Source organism: Cetorhinus maximus, chromosome 12 (genome assembly GCF_964194155.1).
Source record: "Cetorhinus maximus chromosome 12, sCetMax3.hap1.1, whole genome shotgun sequence".
Taxonomy (NCBI): Eukaryota; Metazoa; Chordata; class Chondrichthyes; order Lamniformes; family Cetorhinidae; genus Cetorhinus; species Cetorhinus maximus.
This window is the reverse complement of record NC_135890.1, coordinates 123,311,904-123,327,638: the sequence shown is the minus strand read 5'-3', so window position 1 is coordinate 123,327,638 and position 15,735 is coordinate 123,311,904. Positions and strand designations below refer to the sequence as shown.

Genomic DNA, 15,735 nt, shown 5'->3' with positions numbered 1-15,735 from the left:
TTTCTTCTCCACCGATGCTGCCAGACCTGCTGAGTTTTCCCAGGTAATTTTTGTTTCCAAACTCTGTGCTCTCACTTCACACCTCCCCCCCTCTGTCCTATTTATCCCTGAGCTGAGTTTCCAAATCCAAATGCTGTCCAAAACCCCCTCTGTTATTATCACATGTCTCCACCCTTTAGCTGATCCGCTGCTGCAACCCTCATTTTTTGTTACCTCCTCCAGACTTGACTCTGCCAACGCTCCCCTGACCCCCTTATTCCACCCTGTTTGTGGTTGTAACAGCGGGAGCTTCGGGCTGGACGGTGATGATCTGTGTGTTTCTGAAAAATATTTTTTTCAGGTCCGTGGGGCTAAGGATGCAGACGGATTCTATCACGGAGAGACTAATGGAAGGGTGGGTCTTATCCCGTGTAACATGGTCTCCGAAATCCAGACAGACGACGAAGAAATGATGGATCAGCTGGTCAAACAGGGTTACCTGCCTCTCAACACTCCAGTGGAGAAAATTGGTATTAGTCATTGTAAAATTAAGAGACGCTTTACCTGATTGTGCTTGGTTTGCATTCATTACAGTCCCTGCACCAGATTTGCATTAGTCAGCGATTGTCTGTGTGCACTGGGGGATGAGGAGACTCTTTCCGTCTCTCTGATCTGTTAATGCATTAAGAACGGCTTTAACTCATTCAGCTTTGAATTTAGTGCATCTTAAAAGAAAGGCACAGCAAAGTGACGCAGGACGGTAAACACCAGGAGGAAAGACCGGCCTTGGTCATAACGGAGAAGCTCCGTTAAGATGGGAACTCCCGAACGTGGCTGCAATGGGATAGGTTTACAGTGAGAGGGGGACAGGAGGATGGGCCGAATAGTGACAATGTTAAACAACATTAGGCTCTTGCAAATTTATTGGTATCAGTCATTTTCCATGTTAGTGTGGTGATTGCAGCCAGATCATTGGAGTCTGAGCAGTTCAGTCTGTCTGACAGTCTAGACCGCAGGTAACAACTCAGACACCATCAGCCAGTGCCCCGAAATCCAGTGTTACCCAGAGCCTCTGGGAAGCTGCGACTCACTGGAGCCTCTTCCCAGCCCTGGTTGAGGTGTCAGTTGTGGCTCAGTTCATAGCACCCTCGCCTTTGAATCAGAAGGTTGTGGGTTCATGTCCCACTCCCGGAAACCAAGAACTGGGATTGTATTCGAAAGAGTTGCAAACTGTGACTGTTGATAACTCGAAAGAGTTTCCCAGCCCTGGTCAGTTAAACACTTGGCTGGGATTCACCTCCTTGCTTTGCCTCTGGGATTCTAACAGGGCTATTGAGAGATTATTTTACACCCAGGGGAGGGTGTCGCAGCGGGTCCTCTGGTTGCTTCACATTTTCTCTTCTCTCTCTTGTTTTTATTTGTACGCATCCCTTTCCTGAAGTGAACTCTGAGCGCGATAGAGAGAGCACTCGCTCTGTTAACCGTAGATCCCGCAAGTCTAAACGAGGTCTGTGGAAACTAACTTCTTCCAGAAAACTCATGTGCTGTTTTTAATTTAATTTTTTTATTTTTGAAATGTTTTGCTGGTTTTACTTTGGGCCGATAAGTGCTAAGTGGTGTTTCATTTCATTCCTTTTGTATTTTGATGCTTGTCCAATTTGAACACTGCATGGGGTGTGTGAGCTTGGCGCTGAATGTGGGCGGCTCCCTTTTATCTGCAATTCTTCATTCTTCACTCACTCGATTTATTTTTCATTTTGTAAGAAAACATTCCTCAGAAACATCGCCTGCTCAGCCTGTGGGTGGAGAGCGATAGGGCGGAATTTAATGCCCTTCCCCGTGATGAGTTTGGTGGCGATGAGGGCATTTCATTAGGCGGGAGGTTTGGCGGGTTTCCCGCCTCACCCCCCCCACCCCGTCCCGCCCGATTAAGGCCACGGCGAGATGGCCGGTGAGTGGCCTTCACGCCCCGGCCTCCAGTTGAGGCCCTGAAGTGGCCAATACTTAAAGACACTGACGTTCCATGGAGTTTACAGCCTCTGATTGGCCAGCAGCTCTCAGGAGGCAGGACTCCTGCCCTCGGCATCCTTGATCCTGGGGGGAAGGCCAGCCACTGGCCTCTCGACTGCCTGATTGGCAGGAGGGTGAACCCAAAAAGAAGCAATGGGAGGGGGGGGTCTCACCAGCTCCCCAGACAACAGGCGAGAGCCCCGCCCATCACCTCCATTAAATATCATCCCTCATCTCTTGGTAACTTTGAAGAGATGAACCAATGAGAACAGAAGCAGGAGATGCCACAAGTTTCCAGTAGAGCAACAGATTCCTACTCAGCTGCTCTTGGATCAATGCACTGACCTCTGACTCTTGCCAGGTTTTATCCAGATACACAAGCCCCTTTTCACTTTTTGGGGGTGTGAATTTCTCCTCACCTTTATTCTCTTTCCCCACTCTCTCCTCTCCCAAAGGCCCTCCTGTCTCCTCACTGCCTGTCACCAGCCCAAGAAATGAACTAATCCCACATGACAGCAGAATCTCTCAAAACCTGGTGGCTCTGATCGTTGGAGGAATCATGGAATCGTAGGCATTTACAGCCCATCATGTCCTCCCCGGTTGACATGTAGCTATCCAGCCTAATCCCATTTTCCTGTTCCAGGTCACAGCACCTCAAGTGTACATTCAAGTACTTTTTAAATGTTATGAGGGTTTCTGCCTCTAACACTCTTTTAGACAGTGAGTTCCAGATCCCCACCACCCTCTGGGTGAAAGTTATTTCCCCTCGAATCCCCTCTAAATCTCCAGCCTCTTACACTAAATCTATACCCCTGGTTAGGGATTTCTCAACCGAGAGGAATAAGACTCTCTTATCCACTCTATCTAAACCCCTCATTATTTGATACACTTCAATCAGGTCTCCTCTCAGGCTTCTCTTCCAAAGAAAATAACCCCAGCCAATCCAATCTTTCCCCAGAACTCAAATTCCCCCAAGCAGGAAACATCCTCGTAAATCTGTTGTGTCCTTTCTCCACTGCAGCTACATCTTTCCTATAGTGCGGTCACCAGACCTGCACACAATACTCCAGCTGTGGCCTAACTGGTGTTTTACACAGTTCCAGCATAACCTCCAGCTCTTATATTCTATGCCTCGGCTAATAAGTACCCCATAAGCTATCTTGACCACCTTTATCTACCTTCAGGAATCTCCCATTGTTCCTCTACATTTCTCAGTGTTCCACCATTTAGTGTCTATTCCTTTGCCTTGTTAGCCTTCCCTAAATGTATCACCTCGCACTTCTCCAGACTGACCCCCATTCACCACTGTTCTGCCCACCTGACTATTCCATTGATATCTTCCTGCTGTCCACAGCTTTCTCCTTCATTACCAACCACACCGACAGTTTTTGTGCCTCCTGCAAATTTCTTGATCATACCCTCTACATTGAGGTCCAAATCATTGATATATACCCTAAAAAGCAAGAGGTCCAGCACTGAGCCCTGTGGAACTGCACTCAAAACTGCTTTCCAAACACAAAAACACACATTGACCATAACCCTTTGTTTCTTGCCATTGAGCCAATCTTGGATCCAACTTGTCACTTTCCCTTGGATCCCGTGGGCTTTTACTTTTGTGATCAGTTTCCCAAAAACCTTGTGAAAATCCATGTAGACTCCATCAAACTTGCTGCCCTCATCGACCCCCGCCCCCACCACCACCCCATCACCACCCCACCCCACCCCACTTCCTCCTTAAAAAAATGAACCATGTTTGTCAGACAAAACCTCCCCTGAACAAATCCGTCTTTGATTAATTTGTCAGAGGGGAGTTTTCCAGATTTTTTTTCTCCACTGATTGGCTTTTATCTTTTTTTTGCCTCTCCCAGGACATGAAGTGACCCTGGGTTTGGTGGCGTGTCTGAATTATGAAGGATAAAGCATTGTGATTATGTGTGACAGGCTGGATGGATAGAGTTGCCAACCCCCTCAGGATTGTCCTGAAGTTCCCACAAATTAAGGAAAAAATGTGCAAAAAATTTATTTGAACATTTTTGTTGATTACTTGTAAAAAATATCGCAGATCTTGGGAAAAGGGGTGTTTGACAGCATGGGGTGTCATGTGATAAAATCTCCAGGAATATATCCAACCAGAGTTGGCAACCCTATAGATGGATCAGACCTCATCCTGTCTAACACTTCTGTATGTGAATATAGTCAGAGTCCTCCAACAGTCAGGGCAGATTTCCTCTGGTTGATGTGTTTGTTGACATGAATATATTTCCTATATTTACAATGCACTTACTTGTAGGTTCATTGTGATTTCAAGTCCCACTCCCAGACAAAAACAAATCAAAGCCGAGATTCCAGTGCAGTACTGAGAGAGTGCGGAACTGTCCGAGGTGCCAAATGTTAAACCGATGCCCTGTCTGCCCTCTTGGATCAATGTGAAAGATCCCATGGCACTATTTGAAGATGAGCAGGAGTTCCCCCTGGTGTCCTAGGTCAATACTTATCCCTCAGCCAATATCACTGAAATGGATTATCTGGTCATTATCTCGTAGCTGTTTATGGGAGCTTGCTGTGCATAAAGTGGCTGCTGCGCTTCCTACATTACAACAGTGACTACACTTAAAAAAAAGTCTTCCTTGGCCATAAAGCAGAGTCATCATGAAAAGTGCTTTATAAATCCAAATCTTTCTTTCTTACTCTATCTGGAGTAACCAATTAATTGGATTTATGGTTTGTTAGCAGCACTGGCCTGAGGAAATCTTTCCCTCCCCTGCCCTGATTGTTTGAAGGATTTTGAGTGCCAGTCCTAAGTGTGTGTCTCTCACCTTCCCAATGGTTGCCATATTACCAAATCAGTGATCATTTCTCTCCTCCCAGAGAGACTTCAGGTAGATTCAAGACTGCTGGAGGGGTTGGCGGCGGCGGGGGGCGGGGGGTGGTGGACAGAAGTGGCAGAATTAACAGAGATAACTTCTGCAAGTGAAAGAAGCATCAGAACATCAGTGTATTATTTTAAAACTTGTGTATTTTACAACAGAGAGGAACAGACGAAGCAGCCAGCAGCATTCAATCACGACCCGGAGAATGGTGGCTCTGTATGATTATGACCCAAGGGAGAGTTCGCCTAACGTTGACGTGGAGGTAGTAATCTCAAAGAAGCCTCATTATTTTTCTCTATTCTTTCATGGATGTGGGCGTCGTCAGCAAAGGCAGCGTTGGCTGCCGAGCCCCAGCCCCATAACAGTGCAACTTGCTCAGTCACTTCAGAGTCAACCACATCGCTGTGGGTCTGGAGTCACATGTAGGCCAGACCAGATTTCCTTCCCTGAAGGACATTAGTGAACCAGATGGGTTTTTAACAACAATCGATGATAGTCATTGCGATCACCATTGCTGAGTCTAGCTTTGTAATTCCAGATTTACTAATTGAATTTAAGCTGTTATGGTGGGGATCAAACCCATACCCCACCAAGCATTAACCTCAGCCTCTGATTACTAATCCCGGGACATTATCACTCCACCATAACCTCCTTTAACCAAAGCTCTCTATAAAAACATTTATTTTTAAGATGTCTTTCTGACTGACCCAGTCATTTTTGAGCAACAGCGGGAAGTTGATTCAATTCCTCCTTGTTTTCCCCCATGAGGGGGTTTTTTTTAGAGTGAATAAGGAGAAATGATTTCCATTTGTAGGAGGGTCAGTAACCAGAGGACTCAGGTTTCACATAATCGGCAACAGAACCAGAGGGGAGATGAGGACAGTTTTTTTGGAATGCAGCGAGTTGTCCTGATCTGGAACATGTTGAAAGGACAGCAGAAGCAGATTCAAGAGGAACTTTCAAAAGAGAATTTGGATAAATACTTGAAAAGGAAAGCTTAGCAGGGTGATGGGTATAAGTGCACGGGGAGCGGGACTAATTGGATAGCTCTTTCATAGACTGGCATGGGCACAATGGGCTGAATGGCCACATTCTGTAAGAAGCTATGATTCTCTTTAACAGATTCATACACTGTGCAGCATTGACAGGCCATCAGACTGGCAACTGATTTGTCCACAGGCATCTAACTGTACAATCCTTGCCTGTTGATTGGCTGTTTCAACTTTTCCCTTAGAGACTTGAGCAAATAGACTAGGCTAGCATGCCTTGTGCAATACTGAGGGAGTGCTGCACTGTCGGAGGGTCAGTTCTCAGGTCGCAGGGTCTCTGACAGAGGGTCATTACTGAGGGAGTGCTGCAATGTCGGAGGGTCAGTACATAAGAACCTAAGAAATAGGAGCAGGAGTCGGCTATTCAGCCCTTCGAGCCCACTCCACCATTCAGTGAGATCATGGTTGATTTTCTACTTCAACACCAATTTCCTGCATTATTCCCGTATCCCTTGATGTTTTTAAAATGGAGAAATCTATTGATCTTTGTCTTAAATATCCTCAACAGCTGAACCTCCAAATTCCAAAGACTCACCACCCTCTGAGTGAAGAAATTCCTCCTCATCTCAGCCCTCAATGCCAGCTCTGCCCTTATTCTAAGACGGTGTCCCCTGTTTCTAGGCTCCCCCAGCCAGGGGGAACATCCTTCCTGCATCTACCCCCTCGAGCCCTGTCAGAATTCTGTATGTCTGAATGAGATCACCTCTCGTTCTTCTAAAACTCCAGAGAATAAAGGCCCAGTTTATTAAATCTTTCCTCATAGGACAATCCCTCCATCCCAGGAATTAATTTAATGAACCTTTATTGCGCTCCCTTTATGGCAACTATATCTTTCCTTAGGTAGGGAGACCAAAACTGTCCACAACACTCCGGGTGTGGGCTCACCAAGGCTCTATATAATTGCAGTGAGACATCTTTACTCCTATACTCAAATCCTCTTGTAATAAAGGCCAACATACCATTGCCTTAATTGTTTGCTGTACCTGCATGTTAACTTTCAGTGACTCAGGAACAAGGACACTCCAAGTCCCTCTGAAGTTCAACACTTCCCAGCCTCTCACCATTTAAGAAATACTCTGTATTTCTGCTTTTCCTACCAAAGTAGATAACCTTACATTGCTCCACATTGTATTCCATCTGCCAAATTTTTGCCTATTTGCTTAGCCTCTCCAAATTCCTTTGAAGCTTCTTACCCCACTAGTTACAGCCTGCCAACCTGAAAATGACCCATTTATTCCTACTCTCTGTCTTCTGTCTGTTAACTAATTCTCAGTCCGTGCTAGTATATTCCCCACAATCCCATGTGCTCTAATCTTGTGTAAAACCTGTTGAAAGCTTTTTGAAAATCTAAATACACCACATCCACTGGTTCTCCCTTATCTAGATTGCTAGTAACATCCTCCAAAAAAACTCCAACAGGTTTGTTAAGCATGATTTCCCTTTCATAACACCACGTTGACTCTGCCCAATCCTACCATTATATTCCCAGTGTCCTGTTATCACATCCTTTATTATAGATTCTAGCATTTTCCCTACGACTGATGTCAGTCTAACAGGTCTGTAGTTCCCTGTAATGGCACAGCGGATGAGAGACCCCTTACCTTGAAACGGTGCCCCTTAGTTCTAGATACTCCCTGAGAGGAAGCATCCACTCAGTATCTACCCTGTCAAGCCCCTTCAGAATCTTACATGTTCAATCAAATTACCTTTCATTCTTCTAAACTCCAGTGAGAATAGGCCCAACCTGCTTAACATTTCCTCATAAGATAACCCCTCCATCCCAGCAATCAATCTAGTGAACCTTCTCTGAACTGCCTCCAGTGCAAGGATAGCCCTCCTTAGGTCTGGTGACTAAGGGCTGGATTTTTGTTACAGATTCGGGAAATGCAAGTCGGGCCATTCCCAACACTGCCGACCCCGAATTGTCACCCCCTCCCATACCCGCCATATTTTTGTCTCTGTGAGGTTGGGCAAGGTTCAGGTTTGCCACCTCCTTTGGCAGGTTTGTCACAGCATCAGGGGGAGTGCGGGTGCTGAGGTGGGCTGGTTAGAAGACTCGCCTCAGTTCTCAGGGACATCGACCCAGCTCTCCACATCGTTCTTATGCCCACAGCCCTCACCTCACACACCCACTCTATGCCCCCTCATATCCCCCTTGTCCCCTCCTATGCCCCCATGTATTCTCCATAGCCACTCACCCACTATCCACTATGTACAGCCCTCAGGAGCCATGTAATAGTAATGGGAAACTTTTGAAATGGACTTAAAAAAATAATTAAACCTCTACCAATCTAATAAAACTGTCAAACACTGCCATTCATACTGCACAGAAAAAAACTCCAGTACCATTGAAGATCATTAAATCCCCTTAAGTGTTCATTGAGTTGTGTAAAATAAAAACAAACATCTACTCAGAAACCACATCAAAGACAGATAATCTTATTATAACCTGTTAAAACTGTCAATCAAACCATGCTCTCAGTATCCTGAGCAACTGTGTAAACAAAGCCCCCTGCTGAGCTAAGTGCTTCAGAAGCTTTTGAAATTCAGCCAAGTATTCACAATAGGCTCAGCTGCCAAAATAACCCATTGCAGATCCAGACAGTAGGGTTTATTGAACCTGACAGACCTGATGGGTCTTTTTATAATTTTAAGCAGCAGGCCAATTCTTTCTAAGTTAAAGCACTCTGGACATTTAAATCACTGTTCAGATCATAACAGGAGTATTCCCAGGCAATGTTTTCTACCATTTGAATGCATAATTGCACTTTTCCACCGGGAAAGGTACTCAAATGCATCTCAACAATTACACAATGCTGGCCAATGTAATGGTCAAGTTATCTTTGCAGGACAGAGCCCCATGTTCAATCACTGTAGTAAAAACACATTTAACTTATAAGACAGCATCGAATAATGATATTTGAAGTTGTAAAAAGATCTAACACTTACCATCATAGTGTCCCTGACTCCTCAGACAGAACTTTTCACTGAGCAGGCACGCGCCAGACCTGCTTGAGCATAAAATAGTGCGTGACGATATCGGGCGAGCGTCCTGACGTCATCGCGCTCTTGTGCGATATCCCAGTCGGCAGGCACAGGCAGGGGCTGGAGCCACGCCCACAATCAATTTCGAGGCCAGTTAAGGCCATTAAAAAGGCAATTAAGCGAGATTTCACGTTGCCCGTGTGATTTCGTGCCCGTCGCACGGGCAAAACAGGCAGGTGGGCATCCAACAATTTGCTAAACCTCATCCACGGGCGGGATAAAGAGGATCAGCAGCATTGCCAGTGTGAGTAGTGAGGAGTTTTGGGGATAGTTTGTTGCTTGTTGCTTATTGGTACTTGGCAGCATCACCTCTGTTTGGGGTTTCATTCTTAGCATTTCCAGGCTTCTTTTCAGGATTCAATGGTGTCTCCAAGGCCCCCGGAGGATTCAGACCGTGTGGACCCTTCCAGGTATCAGGCAGCCTTCCCTTACCCTGGGAATGGGGATTGTGGCCTCCTCTGAGGAGGGAGAGAGGGGCAGAAGGGAGAGGAGACTGGGGTGTCCCAATTCAGCTTCCAGGGAGGGACCTGTGGGGGGAGAGGTGCAGGCACAAGGGGTGCTGGGCCAGCAGGTAGTCCAAGGAGGAAGGGGCTGCAGAAGATGCCACTATCCTGCTGCCAGGGTTTACAGGCAGTGAGGCAGCTACCTCAATATGTCCGAGGTGCAATATCGAAGGAGGCTCCACCTCTCCAGGGAGACTGTTATATTTGTCATATGATTTGGCCTGTGATCACCTCCAGCTGTATGGGTGGACACCCCATACCAGTGGCTCTGAAGGTCACAGTGACCCTCAACTTCTATACCTCTGGCTCTTTCCAGGGTCAGTGGGGGATCATTGGGACACTCCACAATCAGCTGTCCACAGTTGTGTCAAGCTGGTGAAAGAAGCTCTGTTCAGGTGGGTAATGACATTTATTCTTTTCCGTATGGACGAGGCCAGCCAGGCTGAGTGAGCCAGAAGGTTTGCAGCGATTGCTGGCTTCCCCCGTGTCCAGGGTGCTATAGACTGTACACATGTGGCCATCAAGGCGCCAGGGGGTGAGCCCAGTGCCTTCGTCAACAGGAAGGGCTTCCACTCCATGAACGTGCAGATAGTGTGTGACCACAGGATGCAGATTCTACAAGTCTGTGCAAGGTACCCAGGCAGCTCCCATGAGGTTTATATCCTCAGACACTCCAGGGTGCTGAGGCTCTTCAGCGCTCCAGCCCGGCTGGGTGGGTGGCTGCTGGGTGACGAGGGCTATCTGTTGAAAAGGTGGCTTATGACGCCTCTCTGCCACCCAAGAACAGAGGCAGAGCTATGTTACAATAGCAGCCATGCCTCCACAATGGCGGTGGTAGAGAGGACCATAGGTCTTCTCAAGATGTGCTTCCGATGCCTGGACCGTTCAGGGGGTGCACTACAATAATCCTCCAAAGTGGGTGTCACTGATTGTGGTTGCATGCTGCATTCTCCACAATCTGACACTGGCAAGGGGGGACCCACTGGAGGAAGAGGATCTTGAGGCAGCTCCACAGGCCACAGAGGATAAATCCAGTCGTGAGTCAGAAGAGGAGCACAGTGCGGAGAATGCTGAGGGCTAGATGCAGACCTTGGTAACCTCCAGGGAGGCAGGTACACCAAGGACGCCCTGATCCAACGCTCCTTCAGCTAGGCTGCCAAAGATCTGCTTCCACCTCATGCCAGGGCTGCTGCCTCCATCCAGGATGTCTGAAATGACCCCTTCATTTGCACCCAAAGTCCACTCAATGCCTGTGTAATAGAGCATCCAGCCACTCACGTCCCGCATTACATACTGGCGTACCCTGCACCAGAAAGACAAAAGGTGAAGCATACTCAGACCATCAAAACCAAAGCAAATTTAATGTTATTGTCACATTGAATACATAATGATATTACCATTGCTGGTGTTGATGTCCACACAATGCAGTGACTACACGAGAATGGTTGCACAATCTGACACTCTCACCTCTGTGCCCTGCCTATGGGAAGTTTGTGTGATCGTCTTTTAGAGAGGGAAATTTAAATTCCCGCTCCTGTGGCCTCAGTTCTGCTGATTCCCGCATCCATTCGTGGCTTTTTTGGGACACAAAAATCCAGCCCAAAAACTGTATGTAGCACTGTCTGTATGTAGCACTGTCTGTATGTAGCACTGTCTGTATGTAGCACTGTCTGTATGTAGCACTGTCTGTATGTAGCACTGTCTGTATGTAGCACTGTACTCCAGGTGGATCCCAACTCTGCCCTGTACAGCTGTAACACAATTTCCCTACTTTTATACACCATCCCCCTCGCAATAAAGGCCATCATTCCGTTTGCCTTCCTAACTACTTGCTGTACCTGCAATGTTAACTTTCTTATGATTCATGTTTGAGGGCACCTAGAATCCTCTGTACCACAGCCGTCTGCAGCCTCTCTACATTAAATAATATTCTGCACTGTGGGACATTGTGAGGTTCGGAAAGACATTGTAGAAATGAATCACAGAATCACAGAATTGTTCCTGTGCAGGAGGAGGCCATTTGGCCCATCATGTCTGCACCAGCTCGCTGAATGAGCAACTCACTGAGTTCCATTCTCCCCCTTTCTCCCCGTAACCCTGCACATTCTTCCTTTTCAGATAACAGTCTAATTCCACTTTAAATGCTTCAATTGAACCTGCCTCCACCAGACTCTCAGGCAGAGCTTTCCAAACCCGAACCCCTCACTGCGTGAAAATCTTTTCCCCCATGTCACCTATGCTTCTTTTGGCAATTATTTTAAATCTGTGCCCTCTCGTTCTCGATCCTTTCACAAGTGAGTACAGTTTCTCTCCATCTACCCTGTCTTGATACCTCATGATTTTGAATACCTCAATCACATTTAATCAAATTCAAGTCTTTCTTAATTTGACAAGTGACAGTTTATGAAAAACAACCCTAAAGTTGCTATATTCTTGTGTAAAACTTTGTATAAATACAAGTTCATTCACGTTGGTGGATTCCGAGTATAACTGCAGCCGAGGTCCAATCTTCCTCCAATTTCCTTGTTTCCTGTCACCGTTACCAAAGAACAAACAAAAAAGGGCTCCCCATCGATCATTGTGTTTTTTGATATAAACAGGACTGTGTTGTAAGTAGTTCATGTTTCTCTGTTTCAGGCTGAGTTAACGTTTTGTGCTGGAGACATCATCAATGTCTGGGGGGAACTGGATGAAGATGGATTTTATTACGTAGGTTTATCCTTAACAATATTTAAAATAAACTTCAAAGCTGTCGTTGTTTTATTGAACGGAGAGAAAAGAAGTTAGCTTTATGTGTGGAAATGCTGCTCGCATTATTCATTTGAGGTGCTCAAATTGGCTGCTACACTTCCCCATGTTAACAGGAACCACACTACAAAATGAATCACTCTGGAACATCGAAATTATGGTATGAAGTATGTAACTTCTATCTTTCAGGTATATTAGGACAACATTTATTTCCCATCCCTAATTGCCCTTTAGAATTTGGTGATGAGCTGCCTTCTTGAACCGCTGCAGTCCCTGTGGTGTAGGTACACCCACAGTGCTGTTAGAGAGGGAGTTCCAGGATTTTGAGCCAGTGGTGTTGAAGGAACGGCGATACATGTTCTACTTGGGGTGGTGTGTCATTTGGAGGGAAACTTGCAGGTGGTGGTGTTCCCACCTATCTCCTGCCCTTGTCCTTCTGGATGGTAGTAGTTATGGGTTTGGTGAATTCCTGCTGTGTACTTGTAGATTGTACACACTGCTGCCACCCTGCGTCAGCAGTGGAGGGAGTGAGTGTTTGGAAAAGCTTGTAGCTATTTCCTGAGAATACCCCAAAGTGCTTCAAATTCAATGATTTATCCTTTTGAGTTGTAGTTGCTGTTATGTAGTTAAAAATAGGAACAGTACAATCCCACAAACAGTGAAATGGAGCAAATAATAAATGTTCAGCAGGGAGCTGGGCGTGTTCTTGTGAGCAGAGGTATTAGGAATTATTGAGTTTGATGGGTTGACTAGGACAATGGTATCTGTCGCCTACAGCCAATGGGGATTAAAGAGGAAATGACAGTGATTTTTTTTCTATGTTTTTGCCCCTTCCACGATATTGCAAGGTTGGGGGGGTATGTTGTGGAGCACTAAGGTCAGGGGGGAGGGTTCCCAGGTGTTTGTGGGTTGAATCATGTGGGATGGGACAGAAAGACCACTAGGAAATCAGATCACTGGGCCTATGCTTCCTCCATACCTCTCTCTGATTCAAAGATAACGTCAACGTTTGAATAAATGAAAGTTGTGGAAGTCTTTAAATTCACAGCATTTGTGAATGTGCTAGTTACATTTTCACAAACCATTTGTTGAGTTTAACTTTTATCCAAAATATCACTTTGATATAACTACCTTGATATGATTTACATTTACTGTTCAATGAGATCTGGTTGACCAGGACCTCAACTCCACTGACCCACTTTTACTCCATATCCATTAACAACCTGTCCACCTCAGATTTAAACATTTTAATTGATACACCCCACCGCCTGCCCCCATCCATAATACACAAAAGTCAATTTATCCTTCACAACAACTTTCCACTGTTCTACATGAAACCTGTCTCTCATGTTATACAGGTTCTTAAGAACCTTCCTTTTGGAAGCTTAAAAGTTAGGAGCAGGAGAAGGTTATTCAGCCCTTTGAGCCTATTCAGCCATTTAATAAGATCATGGTTGATCCTCTATCTCAATGCTGTGCTCCCACTCTCTCCCCATACTCCCTGATGCCTTTAGGGGTCTAGAAATCTATTTCCTTCTTAGCTTGTCTGCACAGCTGGCAGGTTTAGCACTTTTAAGTGAGTTGAGAATTTTTTCCCAGTGAATTATTGCGATATAGAATGCACGAACTGAAAGGGCAGTGTGAGCGAATTCAGTAACTTTCAGAAGGGAATTGGATAAACCTTGAAGGGGAAAAATTTGCTGGGCTATCAGGAAAGAACAGGGGGGCTGTGGGCAGCTCAGGTCCTCTGGCCTAATATTGTGCCATTAATTTTTAGGGGGAGATCAATGGCCAGAAAGGTCTGGTTCCTTCAAATTTCCTGGAAGAAGTGCCTGATGATGTTGAGGTCTATCTCTCTGACGTCCCTGCCAGATACCCTCAAGATGCACCAGTACGCGTGAAAGGGAAAAGGGCAAGTATATTACTCTCAAATAGATTTAAATAAATCATCGACTCATTCAGGTTTTGCTTCATTTCATAGCTGTTTGTTGGATTTATGCTTTTGTTGCCTTTTCAACATTCTTTTTGATGTACGCCTTATCCTTTGAGATTTAAAAGTTAACCAGTTATGATTTATTGCTTCACTCTGCAGTCACCCGTGTGATTTGCAAATCACTAATTAAATTCACCCGGAGCTGCAGATCATCCTCAGTCATGAATGCAGAAGGTTATCCCAGTTCTCTGTGTGGAAAGCATTTCACATCATCTATGGACCTTCCCACCCACCTGGTGGGTGTTTTTTAACCAGGGACAGTGGCTCGAGATTGGCTCTCATGTCAGTTCAGAATCACTGTCCCCATTAGAAGGAACAAAGATGCTTTCTCTTCCCATTAATGACCTCACCTCATCTGACCAGGGGAAGCAGACCCAATAAGGTCGTCCTTCATCAAGTTGAGAAACTGGACCTCAAACTGCCAACAGCTATTTTGACAACAGCATCATTTTCTTTAGCTACTCGCAGTGCACTTGCCCTGAAACATCCCTTTCCTTTCAAATTCCAATTACATGACTCTGGGATTAGCCTGCCATCTGACTCAAAAACTGTAACTGTAAGGGAATCAAACTAAACTTTGAGGGAAGACGGTGGCATAATTGTCATGTCACTAGACTGGTAATCCAGAGGCTCAGGTTAATCCGCTGGGGACATGGGTTCAAATCCCACAACAGCAGCTGGTAGAATTTAAATTCAATTAATAAAATCTGGAATTGAAAACTAGTCTTGGTGACGGTGACCATGAAACCATTGCCGATTATTGTAAAAATCCATCTGGTTCACTAATGCCCTTTAGAGAAGGGAAGCTGCTGTCCTTATCTAGTCTGGCCTACATGTGACTCCCGTAGCAATGTGGCTGACTCTTAGCTGCCCTGTGAAATGGCCCAACCTGCACACGTATTGACCCTCTACAAAAAGGAATAAAACCGGACAGACCAACCGACGTCAACCTGTGCACCTGAAACAACAGTGGAAAACCTCCACAGTCCGTATTAATATCATAACAGCCTGACATAGTCATCCTTACGGAATCATACCTTACAGATCATGTCCCAGACACCACCATCACCATCCCTGGGCACCGGCAGGACAGACTCAGCACAGTGGTATACAGTCGGGAGGGAGTTACCCTGGGATTCCTCAACATCGACTCCAGATCCTATGAAGTCACCTGGCATCAGGTCAAACATGGGCATGGAAACCTCCTTTTGGTTACTATTTACCCCCATCACCACCCACACCCCACACCCATCCCAAACCCCCAGCTGATGAATCTGTAATTAATAATTAATTAGTAATTAATTAATCAAGTAGTCCTGTGTTGTAGCTTCACCAGGTTGACACCTCATTTTTAGATATGCCCGGTGCTGCTCCTGGCATGCTCTCCTGCACTCTTCATTGAACCAGAGTTTATCCCCTGGATTGGTGGTAATGGTAGAGTGGGGGATAATTGATTAATTAATAACTAATTAATTAATAATTAATAACAACTCTGCCATGTTGAACACCATTTTGAAGAAGCACTGAGGGTGACAAGG

The 15,735-nt window shown here is 45.7% G+C and overlaps 1 protein-coding gene across 1 annotated transcript in view; it reads left to right on the top strand.

The window, feature by feature from the left end:
* The window catches only part of rimbp2b (RIMS binding protein 2b), a 213,230-nt gene extending 199,081 nt beyond the window's left edge, over positions 1-14,149 (top strand). The window contains exons 16-19 of the mRNA XM_078554672.1: positions 341-509; positions 5,018-5,121; positions 12,094-12,165; positions 13,982-14,149. Coding sequence (XP_078410798.1) covers positions 341-509; positions 5,018-5,121; positions 12,094-12,165; positions 13,982-14,149 — 513 coding nt within the window. The remainder of the gene's footprint in view (positions 1-340; positions 510-5,017; positions 5,122-12,093; positions 12,166-13,981) is intronic.
* The last annotated feature ends 1,586 nt before the right edge of the window (positions 14,150-15,735 follow it).